The sequence below is a fragment of the Wasmannia auropunctata genome, unplaced genomic scaffold (genome assembly GCF_000956235.1).
Source record: "Wasmannia auropunctata unplaced genomic scaffold, wasmannia.A_1.0 LD336092.1, whole genome shotgun sequence".
Taxonomy (NCBI): domain Eukaryota; kingdom Metazoa; phylum Arthropoda; class Insecta; order Hymenoptera; family Formicidae; genus Wasmannia; species Wasmannia auropunctata.
In genome coordinates this window covers 2301401-2319548 of record NW_012026798.1, presented here as the reverse complement: position 1 = coordinate 2319548, position 18148 = coordinate 2301401, and the positions used below count along the sequence as shown (strand labels likewise).

At 32.6% G+C, this 18148-nt stretch overlaps 2 protein-coding genes across 5 annotated transcripts in view; one reads left to right on the top strand and one right to left on the bottom strand.

The window, feature by feature from the left end:
* Positions 1-18148, bottom strand: part of LOC105463006 (14 kDa phosphohistidine phosphatase-like) — a 71357-nt gene that overhangs the window by 43105 nt on the left and 10104 nt on the right. The gene's annotated exons all lie outside the window — the stretch shown is intronic.
* The window catches only part of LOC105463005 (phosrestin-2-like), a 52437-nt gene that overhangs the window by 25828 nt on the left and 8461 nt on the right, over positions 1-18148 (top strand). For 2 of the 3 annotated variants that reach the window (XM_011709992.1, XM_011709991.1), the window contains 6 exons: positions 1872-1925; positions 5692-5830; positions 6506-6658; positions 16428-16575; positions 17281-17481; positions 17859-18022. In XM_011709992.1, coding sequence (XP_011708294.1) covers positions 1872-1925; positions 5692-5830; positions 6506-6658; positions 16428-16575; positions 17281-17481; positions 17859-18022 — 859 coding nt within the window. The remainder of the gene's footprint in view (positions 1-1871; positions 1926-5691; positions 5831-6505; positions 6659-16427; positions 16576-17280; positions 17482-17858; positions 18023-18148) is intronic. The other variant, XM_011709993.1, reaches the window with a different exon arrangement.

Below are 18148 nucleotides of genomic sequence, written 5' to 3'. Positions count from 1 at the left end.
AATGTTCAAATAACTCAATTACATTATGTCAAATGATCATGTACGTGGGTATATTAAAAATTCAACACAAATTTTAACAGGACTGCCTTTGAACATAAATATACATATATTTTTTTAAAATATTTTTTACTGTGTACAAGTATTCGTTGGTGAAATGTAAAAAACATGTAGTTTGATTTTGTTAAAAAAATTAGATTCTTATAACATCTTATGGCAAATCAATTTTAGCACATGCCTATTAAACAGCAAAAGATAGCGGCGTCGCGCAAATCAGTACAGTGATGCAACGAAGAATGTTACAGCTGACAGGCAATCTATCATTCTCAAGGTCGGATAATGTGTATAGTACATCGTGTACAATTCCCTGTAATGCAATTACCGCTGCGATAAATTACAATCACGTAGAAGTATCAGCGTCACGCCCCGCGATCTACTTAATTGCGACGCGATCGAAGTTATCTAAGAACGTCTAAAGCTATCAACAGATGGTACTTAGGTATATCCTTCACAAATTGCTTACATTGCAGCATTTTGGCGAAAAGAAGAAGCTCTACCATTAACGACCGAATATTTTTAGTGAAGCGTGTTAATCCATTGCAAATTTCTTTTCTCGCATGGCATCTAATTTTTTATTTGAGTTGATCTCAACGATTAAACTTTAAAAATTAATATTAATGTGAAATTTAATTAATTTTAAATAAATATTTTATAATAAAATTTTATAAATATTAAATTTATTTGATTTCCCAAATGCCAAGAATATTTTCATTATATATTAGATATTTTTAAATTTTAATTAACCAAATAAAATTGTGGGTTTGATAAGAAATTTATTGAAATAATTTCCAATAACATTTGACTGACCGAATTTTTCTACTACGCTTGGATTATATTTTTCACCGGTGTAACCAAGAGATTAAGCTATAAATATAAAAATTTTGTTGAGAACAAATCCTCCACGCCCGACGCACAAACCCGCGCATGTTTATTTCGTTTTCATGCAAAGCGGCACAAAACCGGGAAGCTATCTTGCACGACGCAAAACTGTCATGGCAACCTACAATTAAAACGGCGACAAATTACAAACCCGCATAACTCGCTTACGGTGTAACCGCACGTTTTAACTTATTAATTAAAATTACGCATGCGTTGTCTCGTTAAAACAATTTCGCAACGATTTTCAACGATTTTCACACGTGAAACTGTTTTTGCGAAAAATATAAAATTAAGAAGTCAGCTGCTTGATTGAACTACATAAAACTAGTTTAGATCTTTTCGAAGCAATATAAGGAGTTGTAACTTTTGCAGAAGTAAAAAGCGCATAGGAAATTATATAAGTGTTAAAGTCTCAACCAAAAAAAAAACTGGAAAAATATTCTTTCCGATCCAGAAGAAAACGTTTCTTTCCCACGTGAATCGAGATGTTACATAAATTATTTCTTCGTACTGAATTTAAAGTATTTAAAATAAATTGCTTTCTGTCTGCGCCAACAGCAATACAAATCCAAACACAAATATAAATATACCCTTGTAAAAAAACGTGACGTAGTGGTAGATCGCTATGGCACGTGCCGCACTTTCCCAGTTCCCAACAACCGAGAAACGTGGGAGGAATAAACAAGCCGGCACGATACTATTGTTGGCAAGTGAAATGTCAACAAATGAGATTACTTTCCCATAATCCCCGATGTAAATGCCAGTGATTTGGAACGGTAAATAAATCATATTGCGTCTAGATACTAAATTTATGTCTTTTCTGTCAAGAAATATTTCGCAACTTTACGTAGCTCTCATATATGTATCATTTGCCCGTGCTAAAAATAAATGCAGTCTTCCGATAAGTAGCACCACTCGTTTCGTGTGTGTTTCAGAAAAATCGATACGAGTCCGGACCACATATCGGATGCCGCAATCAGCAGCCAAAGGTAATATGTTATTAGAATGTCATACAAACGTAATTATCAAAATATGTATCGTAATTTTTTTATGTTATGTCTCATTTTTGTGCTTCTAACAAAATATATATAAAGTATTAAAAAAATACTATTATTTGTTGTATCATATGTTTTACACACATTCTTCATATAATTTTTCTTTATTTATAAATATAATAAAAAAAATACCTCATCTTTAACTGACGTTTACATTAGTGTTTAAGATTTTAATTTAGTGACGAAATTGTGACGAAAATTTCTCAAATATAATTATTATAAATAACGAAGTAAATAACGCGCAAGCTATTTAACAAGTTCACATCGTGCCTAAAAAATTCATTGTGATAATATAATACTTGATAGTTAATACTTGATAGTTAATAATTTAGTTTTAATATTATTAATATAACTCTAACATAAATTTAATGCAAGTCAAAACACGCTTTATGTATCGCGTAATACGACATGACTAGAACCGGGAAAATTGAATAATTAAAGTCGTGAGAAATCCTTGATCCGATTATTCCGGACGTATTTGTAGTCTGCTCGGTGGGAAAAGGAAAAGTATTATTGGATCTTCAGGGTCGGGATAATTCGCTTAAGAAAGTCTAGAGGGATGATACCTCAAATTTACACAGTAACGAAAAGGGGAATTTTCTTGAAATAATTCTCGCCAATAGAAATAGATAAAAATATTTATGTCATATGTTATACATATGACATATCATTAAGTTATAATATTTCACTCACATATCAAACATAAATAAGTATTAGAAACAAATTGCCTCATATTTATTAAAATACCTTATTATATTTATTAAATATATTACATTTCTAAGACAGTAACAATATATGTATAATATACATTGTATATTGAATCTTTAGTTTTGTCTTTTAAAATCTTTCAGATTGAACTATCATTTCAGACGAAACAAACACTGATAGTACAGAAAGTAAACGATACAAAGCAAATAGGCTTTTGTTTTAAATAAAATAGAAAAAGATATTTAGCTGAGAATCCAAGGCAAACTTTCGATTCTTTATTTCATATATTCATATATTTCATCTTTATGCTGTTTCTTTATTATATACATTATTTTGAAGTTGTATTTTATCATACTTTTCAAACGCTTTTATTATTTAACTGTTTAATCGTACAACTTGTTCGTTCATATTTTATTTTGCTTTTAGCGTGTTTTTATTTTTCAACTGCGTGTCATTGTGCTATTGAAACACATGTGAAAAAGCAATCTAAAACAGACGAAATAAAAATCTTCCTTTTCGTTGTTCTCTATGTACGTTCAGTGTTATCGACAATATAATGATGACACAGAGCTAAATCCTATGTATGTCTTTTTAATTTAAAAATATGTTTAACTAAACTTTGTGAATTTAATATTAATTTTAAAAAAATTTCTCATTTTAAAATCTTAAATATACCGATATAAAAAAATAATGTAACAAAATACTTTAAAAGAAATTTTTATTAAAATTTAATATAAACTTTAATTTTAATATTGAACATATTTTTTAAATTAAAAAATTTAAAAGATGATTTACGATCTTCTTTTAGAAATATAGTAAATTCTGCTGTCGCTTAACATTATTTATTAAATAATATTAGCGGAAAGCAATTCCACGCTTATGCAAGAAAAAAGCATAAAAAAGAATTCTGACTGAAAAAAAAAAAACATCTAACAGAATCTCCGTGATACACAGTTAGGTCATCGTAAATCCTGCTTTAATGCGCTGTAACAGCATCTTTCAAACACTTCTACGATAAGTATACGTATAATCGCAACGTGAGTTTGATTAATACGCACGCGGTGGTTTCAGACCTCGCGTTTAATTTAAAAACAAGGTTTCCGCGGAAACAACGGGATCAACCATAGTGCAGTGAATTCTGTTGTCAAGTTTAATTAAAAAGCGTTGCCGATACCATAAGACGCATTCTAAAGAACATTTGCAATAATTAACATCTCACTTCGTTAGAAAGAGTCAGAGGCGCTTGATGATACGTGCACCATAAGATAATGATCGCATATGCAATCGTAGAGTATCGATCGCTGATGGTTAATCGTCCCGTTTCTGTCAATCCCTGTTTAAACAATTATATGAACTTTAAGCACAAATTGTAATTTAGAATTAAAGCTAAATTCTACCAATTCATTTTTTTTTCAACATTTTCTATTTTGTGTGTATCAAGAAAGATTGACAATAAATTGGTAAAAGCTAAAGATTTTGCGCAATCTAATCAGTAACTAAGGACCACTATAAATTTTACCAATATCAAACATATACGCATACACACGCGGCATTATGGCAGAAATTTCATTAAGCCTCGTGAGAGATTGTGGTTTTAGTTGCCATTCTCGAATGCATATTGACACAAACGCGAGGTCGTCAGGGTCTTTGAGATAAGAGTTTTAGCTAACTATTATCAACCGGCCGAAATGCCATAATGCCAATGATCGTTATTCAATTCGATGTTGCTAATCAGCACAAAAGTCGTTGAATATCGTAATAGTCGACTCTGATTATGCGAAACAAATGCAGATGCACAATTCCCACGAGTACGGATCATTTATTTTAATTACTTGTTGCGTTTGAACGATTGTTCGCGGATAAATGGCCGATGATCAGTAGAGCCATTGTTAATTGCCGTCGCGTATTAAATAATGAGAGGACAATAACGCGTGCGTGTGTGTTCGCTTTGTCACATTATCTCCGTGAAAAAGTTGCCGGGATCAAACACAAACGTATCTTGATGTAGTATTACAGTCGATCGCATTTAAATAAGCATATTTACTCAACTTACACGAACGCATAGCGCGCATTTGATGATGTGCCATTGTAACAAATGAATGCAGTTGATATCAAGCGACACGCAGGCAGGCAGGGCAAGCGAAATCCCGGTGAATTGATAGCTCGCTTGATAAATGATAAATGGAATAAAGCGGATCGGACCTACACCAATCCGTATTGTAATCGCTAGTAACTGCTCCGAGCCAGAAGCAACTTCGAGAGATGAATTAACTGATAAATTGTCTCGGACAGGTGCAAAGACTCCAATGCTGAGACAACAGACTAGGGTATGATGAATCTCTCTGCCGAAAGCTTCGGTAGATTAAGGGATCACAATGTCTATCTCAAAAATATCGCGTTAGCCTTTCTGCATTCCTAATGCTATATCTATACTTTAGATCGTTGTATTTTACAAAAACTGCATAGCGTAAATAAATTTGTAATCCTCTGGCATCTGGCAATACATGCTGCTATAATGGCTTTCCTCTAAATGATACTTTAAGACGAAACGTCATTTCAATAGTTCTTTTTTTGTGCTCTTATAGAAAATATAATCGGTGTCTCGATATTTTGTCGTTATCAGGAATGTCCTCAATTATTTTGCATTTGTTTCATCGAAAAAACGTTCGTACATTTTAGTCGTGGCCGTAACTGTGCGTACAGCGATATAGCTTCACATTCAGTTCACTCACAATCAGCACAATAGCGAAAGGATTAACTGTCATCAAACATTGTTTAGATAGAAAAGAAAATATAGATGTTTTTTTGTTTTTGAATGTGCAAACTACGAATTCGATAAGTAAATTTGCATTTACAATAAGTTTTATACTCCATCGCAGCATTGAGCCCTTTCTGATTTTTTTATTAAATAAAAGAATTATATAAATTTTAATATTCTATCCTTCAAATTTATCTTTTTCTGACAGAATATAGAATATTTTGTGACTTGCAGGGTGTACAAGAAATCCTCGCCGAATAATAAGTTGACACTTTATCTAGCCAGCAGAGATATTATCGTCAGTGAAGCCAAAAACGACAACAAACTTCTAGGTGTCCTTTTGGTTGATCCCGACTATGTGCGCGATAAGAAGGTAAGATGAAACAAGACAAATTATATAAAATTTATTCTTAAAAATATAATAATAAAATATTTATTCTTAAGAAATGTCATTTTATTTTGAAGAAAAGACACAGTCACCTACAGAATTTGTAAATTTGGTGTACTTTGTACAAACTGTTTTCAAAACTGTATAACGTTTACAACGTCAATACATATTTATGAAAGAAATTGCTCGAACTAAGACTATCGAATTTTTTGAAATATCAAGTTCAGTGACCGAAATAAGATCTTTGAACTCATAGAGAATCCTTGCTTATAGTGTTAAATCTACTGGAAAGTTTCTCAATGACGTATCGTTCGATGGGAAATTAAAGCTGGAGTACGAATACAATTCCAATTCTCGGAATCAGTCAAAAGAAAAAAGTGGAATTACGAGCTAAACTATATTTATTATCGAAATCTTGGCAAGCTCACTTACTCTTTTTTGACGAGACAATATATCTCTAAATATTCCCGATACATTCAAATCTATTTTATATACACAATGACGTTTTAACATTAATGTAACAATTAAAATGTCTGAATCAGAACGTAAAGTAAAAGTTTTTCCAGAATAAAATCATTTAAGTTATTACCAAGATTGTAAATCCATCAGAATGTATAAGATACATATATTATCCTAAAAACTAAATTGTTATTTTTACAGGTATTCGGTCAGGTGACGTTGACTTTCCGTTATGGAAGAGAAGATGAGGAAGTAATGGGCCTAAAATTTTGTAACGAGGCGATGATGTGTCTGGCCCAGCTATATCCATCCTACGTGGGAGCTCATCATCTGGAGAGCAAAAGCCCACTGCAGGTTGGTACAAAATAATAAAATGAATATAAACGGATATAATAAAATAGATTATGATATCATAAAATTATGATATCCACAAATACTCTAGATTACTCTAAAAAAATTACGCTCTCGTTCTCGTTAAATATTTATTATATCAAAAATAATCTTTTTTTTTAAATTCGTCATTTTTCATTTACTTCGCAATATATCATTTTGAAAGATCTCGCACCTAAAGATGCGAGCTAGTCAATGCGAGGCAATAATTAAAAAGAAAATAATTTCAATACCAGCTCGACGTGAGTTGCGACAATTCTCGTGCGATTTTAGTGTCCGCTATTCGTACACACGTGTTGAAACTCTCGCATCATCGTTACGAGCACAGATGTATTCATAGCGTGTCTTAACTGCACGACATGAAATATAACCCAATATGCTTCAAGGATTTAGGTTATAGTGGAATTTATGCTTCTCTTGATTAAACTGTATCCTATCGCGTGTATAGAAACTGTGATTGGTGGAACTCTATAATTAGTTTAGGTCGTCCAACGATATAATAATTACGATATCGATATAACGACACTGTACGTCGACTGTACGCTCAATGAAGAAATATGCACGAACACGCGACTCGCTACACGAGAATTTCAAGTACCCTGCATTTTGCGACGCGCCGCGCCGCAATCTCGAAGCGGTGCATTTCGAGCAGGACATTGGACGCAATCAGGCGATGTCTTGGTATTAGTAGATATTGATAATCTCTCTAAGCACCTCGCAAGAAGGATGAAGACGGTGAAATGATAAATGAATTTCCGACCATGCAAATCCCATTATATCTTCATCATACTTCATCATGCAAATGAAAACTCTCTAATAATTACCTTCGTGCGTTCTAAATTAAATCTGATTGATTTGATTTTGACATATTCGGAGCTTGAAATGGCAAAAAGACTCTTATATTTCTATTCGTGGCAGCAAATAACAGACGTAAATGTACTATCTATTGTGCAGATCATGAAAAATTTAATTCGTCAAAATTACACTTAATAAAAAACCTATTATCAAATTATATCAAAAATTACACCTAAATTATATATAAATAATTGACTATGTATCTGAAAAAATGTCAGTAAATACTACAAACGAATTAAAACACACAATATCGAATATGTCACAGTATATATGTACATATATTCAGAATGTTTAGCCGCGTAAATCACGTCTCTGCATCGGGCACGGAAAACTATTTTTGCGAACCGTCTATTAAATCTTGCCAACTTCAAAAGCTATGTCACTTATTTCCTCGCCGCGTCTGATTTTTATAGGCACACAAATCGTACGCGTCACCAGCCCCGGCCAGTGAGCGAGAATCAATGCTACGCGATTATAAAACTTTGGATACGGATACAAAGGCATCGCTGATTGCACCATGTTATTCTACAATGTATTCTGATTTAACGCACGGGGAAACAAAAATAATTTTATGCTTTTAAACTAACCTTACGACAGCGCGGCACACGTCTGAACAAGCAATCGTTGCAGAATTCGATTGAAAAAAAATGCACAAAGTGACAAAACGAAAAATAAAGGACACAAACATCAATCTATTTGTTGTCAAAACAAATAGATTCCTTTTGAAATCACATTGATTGATTCTTAACAAATATTTCTAAAGCGCAAAAAAATAGAAATAAAACTCTATTTAATTTTCATAATTCTTCTGGTAGACAATTAACAACTAAACTCAGTACATATTAAAACAATCGAAACTTATTATTTATTGAACGCTGGTTAATAAATAACATCGTATTAAATTATTATCGTATTAAATGATTTATATATCGTAGGGTCGATAAAATACGTGATATTGATATAGCAAATCGCAAGTGAGATTTTAACAATATCCTCATAATTAATCTTTGAAAATTTATTAATTCTTAACTCCTTCAAAAAATTTCGACGATGATAAAGAAGAAGGAGCGAGAAACGTGATTGTAGAATTTCTGATCTGTATCTAAATTACATTTTCAAACGAAAACTATCCCAATTAAGCAACCCTATTCAAACTTTAAGCGTCTCATTGTCTTGCAGTAATTAATATTAATACGGCATGAAAGGGACAGAGAGGAGATAAGGCTTTCATTTCATCTCTCAACAGCGATAGGTATATCAAAGTAATACGGTGCGACAAAATAGGTTCTTTGATTGCTCTTTATCAATAAGAACCTATCGCAAACGTGTCACGTTTGTATCGACTCCATAGATACTTTCTGGGGATCTTGACGAGGGTAGGATGTTGAAGGAGACCAAAAATTCTTTGTGAAACTGAAAGACCCATAACGCAATCAATGTCAGAGCCATGTGAAAAATTCTTTTCACGAGCGAAACCAAAAAAGATCAACCGGCGAAAATCTCTTTCCAGATTTTTATCAAGGCGTTAAAAAACGTAACACATTTCTCTTGTCAAATTAGAGAAAGTCAGATTTCTATCAGATTTGACTGAATAATTCTATATTTCAGGCCAAACGGCAATATGATCATCGAAAAATTAATATTTGATATAAATATCAAATTTTAATAATCTTATGTAACTGCTGCAAATATGCAAACAACGTCAATGCTAAAATAAAATCCGGTAACTATAAATTTAATAGATATAAAAAGATATTTCATTATAAATGTATTAATATCACACGACGTAATTAAAGTACCTCTTTAAAAGATCTAAGCTAATCTTATTTCATATTAAAATAATTACGCCTCTAATACGCTCCGTTACAATGCGTAATTAACAAGCTAAAAATATTCGTACTCTTCGTAAAAATATGATTCAGATATTCAATAAGAGACAAATTCGCAAATATGCTGTCAGAAAATCTCGCAACTGTAAAAATTAAAATCGTCACACGTATAAATATATATTTCTTTTTCATTTTTTTTTCTATATAATTTTCAAATTAATTTTCGATGCACCGTGAAAATAATTTAATAAAAGTTCGCCTCGACGGATCACGTTAATCATTCGATGTTCATAATATTCCACATTTACACGAGAAAATCGTTTGAAGTGCAGATACAAATGCGCGCAGAATAAATTGGTTTAAAATTATTATCCGATTAACAAAAAACAAAGAAACACACGGTATAAAAAGCTTTGGTAAAACGAGATGTATGCAATCGTGTGAACTGTCACGCAACGCAAGATATTGAAAAATATATTTTTTCTCAGTATTTCCATAGGCAAAAACATGAGAAAATTTCAAGTTATATTTAGAAAAAGTACGATATCATCACAGTTATCTTCACAATATCGGCCACGCAATACATTGTAAAGAGAAATACTTTGACAAATAAGATACACATAAATATGTAATTTTCTTGTTAGTGTCGTATATATTTCTTATCTTACGTAATATTTATCGCACCTATAAAATCGACGTTTTGTTTTTGTTCTCGGTTAAAGTTTCAAAATTTCGGTAATGATCAAATCGAAAGCTATACATATATCTAATTTCCATAATACAATTTTCAATGCGTATATAAATACGATATAACACTGCTATTTTTAATACTATGTTATATTTTTATAGATAACTATTGTTCTTCCAATAAAAGTAAAATTTATATTTTAATTAGTAAGAAACTGAATTAGTGACGTGGGGTTGCAAAAATACACGATGTCAAAAATTGGAAAGCTGCAATAAATGCTGATGTCGACAATCTTCCTCGATATTTTCTCATCAAGGGAAAATCGAAAATCTCTAAATATAGCATAATATATTCCGCAATATACTCTTTAAAAAGGTTTACGGTTATTCACGGACAAAAGCAATCCGTGACAAAATTGCATATTATCAGGGGTCGATCGATAATGTCAAAAGAATGCTACGATTGAATTTTCGTTAAAGAGCTCTCGAAGGAGAGTGGAAAACGCGTTTCGCCGTGGAAAATCTGAAATCCTCCTCGAAGCTCCTCGAATACACCTACAAATCATTCTCGCGGCCTTGACCTAACGACAGGAGGTTTCACAGGCTGTCATGTGAAAATTATTTATCGCGCCCTCATCTCTTTCTACGTGAGCATTCGACAATAAGCGCGATCTCAATTCCGGGATCGATTTGAAGATAAACGCGACGTGCATGGAAATTGCCTTGCCGCCTCGAGAAATGCATCGGGAATAAAAGTGCACGAAATATCGGAAAATACGCACGAGTGTGTTCCAGCCACTTGATGGAAAACGCTGTCACGCACGTTACACTGAGGCAATCAACGAGATGGAGTTTTAAGGACTGATCGCGTTAGGCTTATCGAGAACGAAAGCTATATACATACATATCTCGTGTCAGTGCACTCGAAAGCTGTGCATAAAATTGTGCTGATGCGTGCAAATGTTGCGCGTTTTATAGAATTTCAATTAAGAAAAGAGAGAAAAAAACTTTTCGGGTTACGCTGAACGTCAAAGTGCCACGAGTTTCACGTGTACATCACCGTTTTTCCCTCTGCACGACAGACGGCAGGCCAAAGGAATAAATTGCAGTTAGCCGCATTCTGCGACAGAAAAAAATATTCGTGAAAAATACGGTACGTGTCAACGTCTATTTTTTTCCCCGTTTTTATCATCGAATGCTGTTCTCTGGCTGAATCCCAACGAGATACAACAGGAAAAAAATACAAATTAATATCGCAATAATAAATATAAATATAATGACAAATACATTTTCGCAATAACCGGCCGCGGCGAGAAATAATAACAATTTTTCAGAGCGGTGAGACAAAATATAATTAATATTCTATTTCGTAAAACGTTTATGTGTTTCAAGCACTTACTTTCGTTCATTTCTACGTTACTTTCATAAAAGAGTTTCGAGCTCTCATAATTATGATGAAATAACAAAGACGTTACGCCGCACAAAATTATCAATAATTACTGATATTTTTAACTCCGCATTCTAATAAAGCGTGCATGACTTTTGACACAATGGTCGTGATCTTTCGGAAAAGAACTTGTGCGAGGCTATCTCTATACGGTACAAAATCGAAACTCCTCGACGAGGAAAGATACGTCGAATCAATATGCATTGTGGACTTGTATGCATATGCTGCGAGAGGAATTCCTGTTGAAATAGGTCATGATATAAGAGGATCGCTCGAATTTCGACTATCAGGGAAAACGCATGACCAAGTACAATGTTCATTAATGTACGTGACTCGAATATTTCAATAGCAGCATTTACTGGAAGCATTAACACGTGTATCGCGGTACACCGTAACGTATAATTACGCATAACGACACATCATTCTACGACATAATCTATTCAAACCCGATATAATTACCTATGCTAATATAGTGTATAATATTCATCAGGACATATCGACATTAACATTCACAAATGCTTCACAATATATTATTTCAGTAAACAATTTGGAGTAATAGCGATATAGGATGTATTTTAAGTTTTATAATTTTAAGAGGTGATTTAGTTACATTAAGACTCAAAAATAATAAACTAGATCTTAATAAACATAGATTCTCTAAAACCATTCGTTTTCAAGATGCATAATGTTGAAGTTTTTAAAAATAAATCACATTTTCTTAATCTCAGAATAATAAGTATCCATTAGATAAATCTAATAATATCTAATATGTATCCACTAGATAAATCGTTTATTCAAGTTTTATGGTTTTAAATCAAATATGCCTGAGATATTTTTAAATAGAAAATATGATTTTTTTATAAATTTCAATATCCTGCATCTTGGAAACTAGTAATTTTAGGATCTTTATTTATTAAGACTTTTAGACTTTCAAATGATCAAAAGAATCGCCTCCTAAAGTTATAACATGCATTTAATCATATATTAACTCTAAATATTTTTATATGTATTATTGCTTGTATTTATTATTTATCTAGACATTTTTTTGAAGTCATATTATCTGTTGCAATGTGCAGAAAAATTGCATATTCTTACATTTTGAAAATGGTAAACCGGAATTGAAAACGCTTTTCATAACAATTCTCTCTCTCTTTCTCTCTCTCTCTCTCTCTAGTCAGTCCTTCGAGAGTGAAGATCGCGGTTTCCATTTGATGCATGCTCACGCATGCTCCATGATGATTAGCAAAGGTACACACGCTGTGTTTGCTATTGCCTTCCGAGAGGTATAGCGATTGAATAAAAATCTGATGTTCTCAGTCGGATTAAATCCGGATTTAAACCCGGATCGTCGGCATAAAAAGCAAACGCACAACTTTCTACACCACTACAAGTGATAATATAATTCTTAAAATGTTTCTAGAAGAATTTTATTCAGTAGCAAAATCTTATGAAATGACTTTTCAAATAATTGACGATATAAATTATTTATATCCATATATTTCTTCCCTTCCCGCATAAAATTCTCCAAAAATAATACAATCAATAAAAAAGATTTCTGCTCCAATAATATAAAGACAAATATTCCGAATTCCTACATTCTTCCGAAGAAAGTCAGATTCTCGAAATCTCGAATCTAAATCTCATGGCTCATATTTCCTTTGGTATTCTGAGGATCCTGATATGTATATACGCGTACTTTTACATCGAGTTTTCTTCACAATAGCACAGTCTCGCGTTTCAACTCGAAATGAGAGTATTATGAGGAGGGGCGAGAAGGTCCTAAATTCTATCAAATGCAAAATCAGGCGAAATGAGGGAACTCGACGGGAATTGACCCTGACCCGCATCTCTCCTTGCGGAGAACAGTATCCCCCGTTTTATTTTCACGCGCCTGTGCGCATACACAGCGCCGATTCACCGCCGTGAATCCTTGAGCCGATGGGACAGGAAAGTACCGTGGGGGTCGCCTCCTATTCCGACAGCTCGGTATTAGCCTTGCGCGCACAGGTGCTCCTGAGATGCTCCACAACACACAGTGTACCGAAGGACACAGAGACTGAACCAAGGATTTAAAGCGAAAACAAATGTACATGCTGTGCGCGACATATATTTTCGCAAGTCGTGTAATTCGAGGAATATGAAGGCGAGACAGTACAATAGCTCATAGTTACCGTGTTAATGGAGTAGTCTACGACGAATTTAAAGCGGATGTTTCCTCAAAACGGTCGGGAAAAATCAGAGATAGCCAATTGTCAACATTAAATAGTTTTACTGTGTTGACAACTGTATTCAGTACAGCTGAGTTTATTGAAGTAGAAATTATTTCAGGTAAAATAATGATTAAAGTCTTATTGGTTATTTGTAATTCCTGGAAAACGTTTATTTTCTTATTCGTTCCGTACATTTATTTAAACTCAATACTGGTGCTCCTCAATATTTCTGTTAAGAAAAAGTCAACTTCAAACTTCTAAGTATACGTTGCTGTTACACGCAATTTAAGAATGCGATAGAACATCTTCTCTTTAAATTTCTTAATTACCATGAGCATACGATAAAGTTACAAAATACCTATCGCTTTTCCAAAAAAAAAAAAGACTAATTATATTGGTAATTGCTACGCTTGGGAATTTGCACTATGTAATTACTCGCGCTAATGGATATCCCTTAGGGATTGAAAGAACAAACGTAAGACTCCTCGATCGAAGCGACAAAAAGAAGAAATTGTTATCGCGTGGCACTTGAAAGTGATTACTTCTACGTCAATTAAATCCCAGAAAACATGTTCTTCATAAAATTTATAGGTCCCTCGTGTCAATTTAATAAAATCAAAATTGCCAGAGTAAAATATGGTAATGTTATAGCGAGCAGATTACGCTCTTAGATATGTTCAATTAATCATCCCATATGAAACAAACATTATAACAGCAACAATATATTTATGGATTTATGTCGTGTCCAATTTACCAGTACATTCGATTTCTACACAGAATTTATTGTTATGTACATTTAGTTTGTAAAACATTTAGATTATTCAAAATCTGAAATTTTATTAATGAAATTTTCAGGCTCAAATGTGTAAATTGTAACTAAAAATATTTAGTATTACTGATTATCTCAACCTTTTTTAATGGGAAAATTTAAAGAAGTAAAATAAAAAAGAGAAACTTCATTCAATTAATTTTAATTATATTAAAACATAGAATATAATATACCATTTATAAATTATATAGACTTACTATATAGACTTGGTGTTGCAACACTGTCGCGTCGCTTGATGATCATTACATCTTGAAAATGACATCCTTCAAATAACAACTTCTTGAGTGCATGCACTTTCACAATCTCTCTCTGAAGTCTCTCATCATTTCTTGTAACATTCTAACTGTAATGTTCGCAATTTCTTTAAAAATATTTGTTTTAAATTTATCAATATTTCGAAGTTATAAAAAATCATGAGAAATTTCAGAGAGAGATTGTGGAAGTCACGCACTCAAGAAACGGTCATTTAAAGGATGTCATTTCTAAAATGTATTGGTATAATTTGTAAATGGTATATTATGTTCTATATTTAATAATAAATAATTAAAATTAATTAAATAAAATTTATAAGTTTTTATTTCTCTTCAAAATTTTCCCGTTTCTTTGGCTCATCTTGTACATATATATACATCTTCTATGTAAAAATTAATTATATAATTTAAAATAAAATGTATATTTAAAATATTATATAAACATATACAAAAAATACAAAACTTTTAAAGTGTTGTTTTACTTTTTATTATCCGAAACTGATTCGCAAAAATATTATTCAAAATATGAACAAAAATTTTATATGGCTGAAGACTTGTCAATTTCCAGATTTTTCTCATTTTATAATTCAGTAAATATTAAAGTATAAACAGTATTCCACAGTGTTCACATTTACAAACCCGCAAAAGCTTCCGACAGCATTATTATTCATTTTTATTAAATATTCCGTAAATGTCTAATCAATAATGTTTAGTTTTCATAATAATTCCGCAGACTAAATCGACGTTTGTGTATACATTTCCGATGTAAACTCAGTTTTCCATTCATTAAAAAATAATGAAAGCGACAGTACGTCGCATCGTGAAAATCGCGTACATGATATTTCGTATAAATTTAATAAAATTTATATTGAATATATATATATATATATATATATATATATATCAATGTAGAAAAAAATATCAATATTTATTTTCTCACATGCGTGTTACTTCAAATATATACTTTGCTGAAAGTTTTTTTGGTGCTTTATTTTTATATCTTTTTACTCTCACTAAAAATTTTTTTAATGAAAACTGGCTATATATATGTATGTGTAGCATACGCCTCTCGCTCAACTTTTCATATAACATACATTATGGAACATGCAATATATTATGTAATCTATATTCCGCACAAAGTCTCAAAATTCCTGATTATCGATAAATCTCCACAACTATGTTTAATATAAATACATACACGAACAAAGATTTGAGAAATAGTCCTATCTTTATTAAAAGATTATTAAAATAAAGTATGTCAAAATCATTCCCAAAAAAAATCGTTGGTAACTTAAATAAAAATTCTTTTCAATAACAGTACGGATACATACAGTTCTCTGCTACAATTTTCTTCCTATGTGCATTTAACGTAACAGATACGCGTAATCAAAATATTTCTCTAAGCAGTTGGTGGTTGTTCATGTCTGTAAAATTGAGTAAAAATATTTTCTTACCATCGATTCTATCTCGACGAAAAATCTCCATAAAAATTATCATGTCAAGGAGCACCACTCAATTTTTCTAGCGACTATCCATGGACTATATTGGAAGAAGCAAGAAGAAAATGGAAGGAGCAAAAGAAACTAAAATATATTAAGCCGAGATCTTTTTTTTTTTTTTTACAGGAAGCACTAATCAAAAGACTAGGATCCAACGCACACGCATTCACTATAGAAATTCCCTCGATCGCCCCGCCATCCGTGCAACTGGTACCAGCTAAGGAATACAATGGCCCGCCTATAGGTAACAGCTACGACGTCAGAGTTTACGTTGGTGAGTGGAAAAAGCTTGCCGATTTTCTTGGGCTTTATTTTCTCGGTTCCGACAACGTGTATGCACTTTGAAAGACAATGGTGCACCGCAACTCGAAATGTAATTACGAACGTTCGTGAACGAAGTAAGAATGAATGTATTTACGAAAGAAGAATGAATGTATTTTCTCATTTCTCAAACATATGCTTAAGCAAGAATAAGAATTCAAAGGATCTCTATTGAATAACATGTATATTTTCTGCTTACAATTGTAAGATTTGAAGCATGGAAAAAATAAGCATATATTTACTTAAATTCCCCATAAGAGATTTTAAAATCTATTTCTGTTCCAAGCATTATATAAAGCCAGCTCAAACAGTTCTTATTTTGTTATTAGATTTTTAAAGTTCGTCATATTTACGTGCAATTTCTGTCCAAAAATAAAAAGTAATCTTTATTAATGTCGGAATTTAAGCCAATCGCATAATTCTGAGAAAGAAAATAGCTCTTGAATCTAAAAAAAAAAAAAAAAAATATTCTTACAAATGAAAATTTGATAATTTGTATAAGCATCAGATTCAACAGAGCAAGATCTTTTTCCCGAAAGATTTACTCGATTATTTGCAACGATGAATTCATAAGTCGACTCGTGTTTAGCATCGTTAGCTTTCACCTTTATGTGCCATCGTTATATGCATCGTTAACATTTTGTGCGGCGGATTTTAGCGGAACGGGCGGACGAACGATTGCACCGTAAAACCACCGTCAGGATGGGCATTCGAGTGATCCAGCGAGCCACGAAGCCGCCCTTACCCTCGACGACTATGTACAGTGTGCCTCCCTCTCAAGAGCCATCGACTGACTCGAGAATTCAAGGATCCAACGCAAGAGTGGCGTTAGCGGAAAATGAGATCATCGAGGATGATGGTTGGTCGCGATTAGCGTAACACGTTACGACGCGTTACAATAACGTAGTTTACTTGTCATTAAGCTTTAAGCTACAGTTATTGCTATCTGTACCTACATATGCTGTGTTATTTTCTAAGTTTCTCAATGTGCTTTAATGTGCTGTAAATCTCTGATTTTCAATGCGACATTACAACACTGTATGTCACAGTAATCCGAAATTGAAATCGTCGAGATGAGATAGAGTTTAACTTCAGAAATTTTTGAATTAGCACATATCTCGAGTTTGATGAGGAGCTACTAAGATAGTATCTTATTCTGTCAGTCAGTAAATGGATCTCGTCACGAAGCCCAAATCAGAACACATGACATATAGGATTTCGCTCTTATTTTCGCAGAAAACGTGGGACCACATGCGGCAGTAGAAAAGCCGTTTTTATTAAGTGACGGTCGCGTCAGATTGGAAGCAAGATTAGACCATGCGATCTACGAACATGGAGACTCGATCAATGTCCATGTCAATGTTAGCAACAATAGCAACAAATCAGTAAGGAGAATAAAGGTATAACTTATATATATAGTATATGTATGCTATTAAGGATATAATCGATACTTGTTACTACATACACAGTCATATTCATTTTCAATATTATACGCTTTAGGAATTCACGGGAATTTAATCAAAACT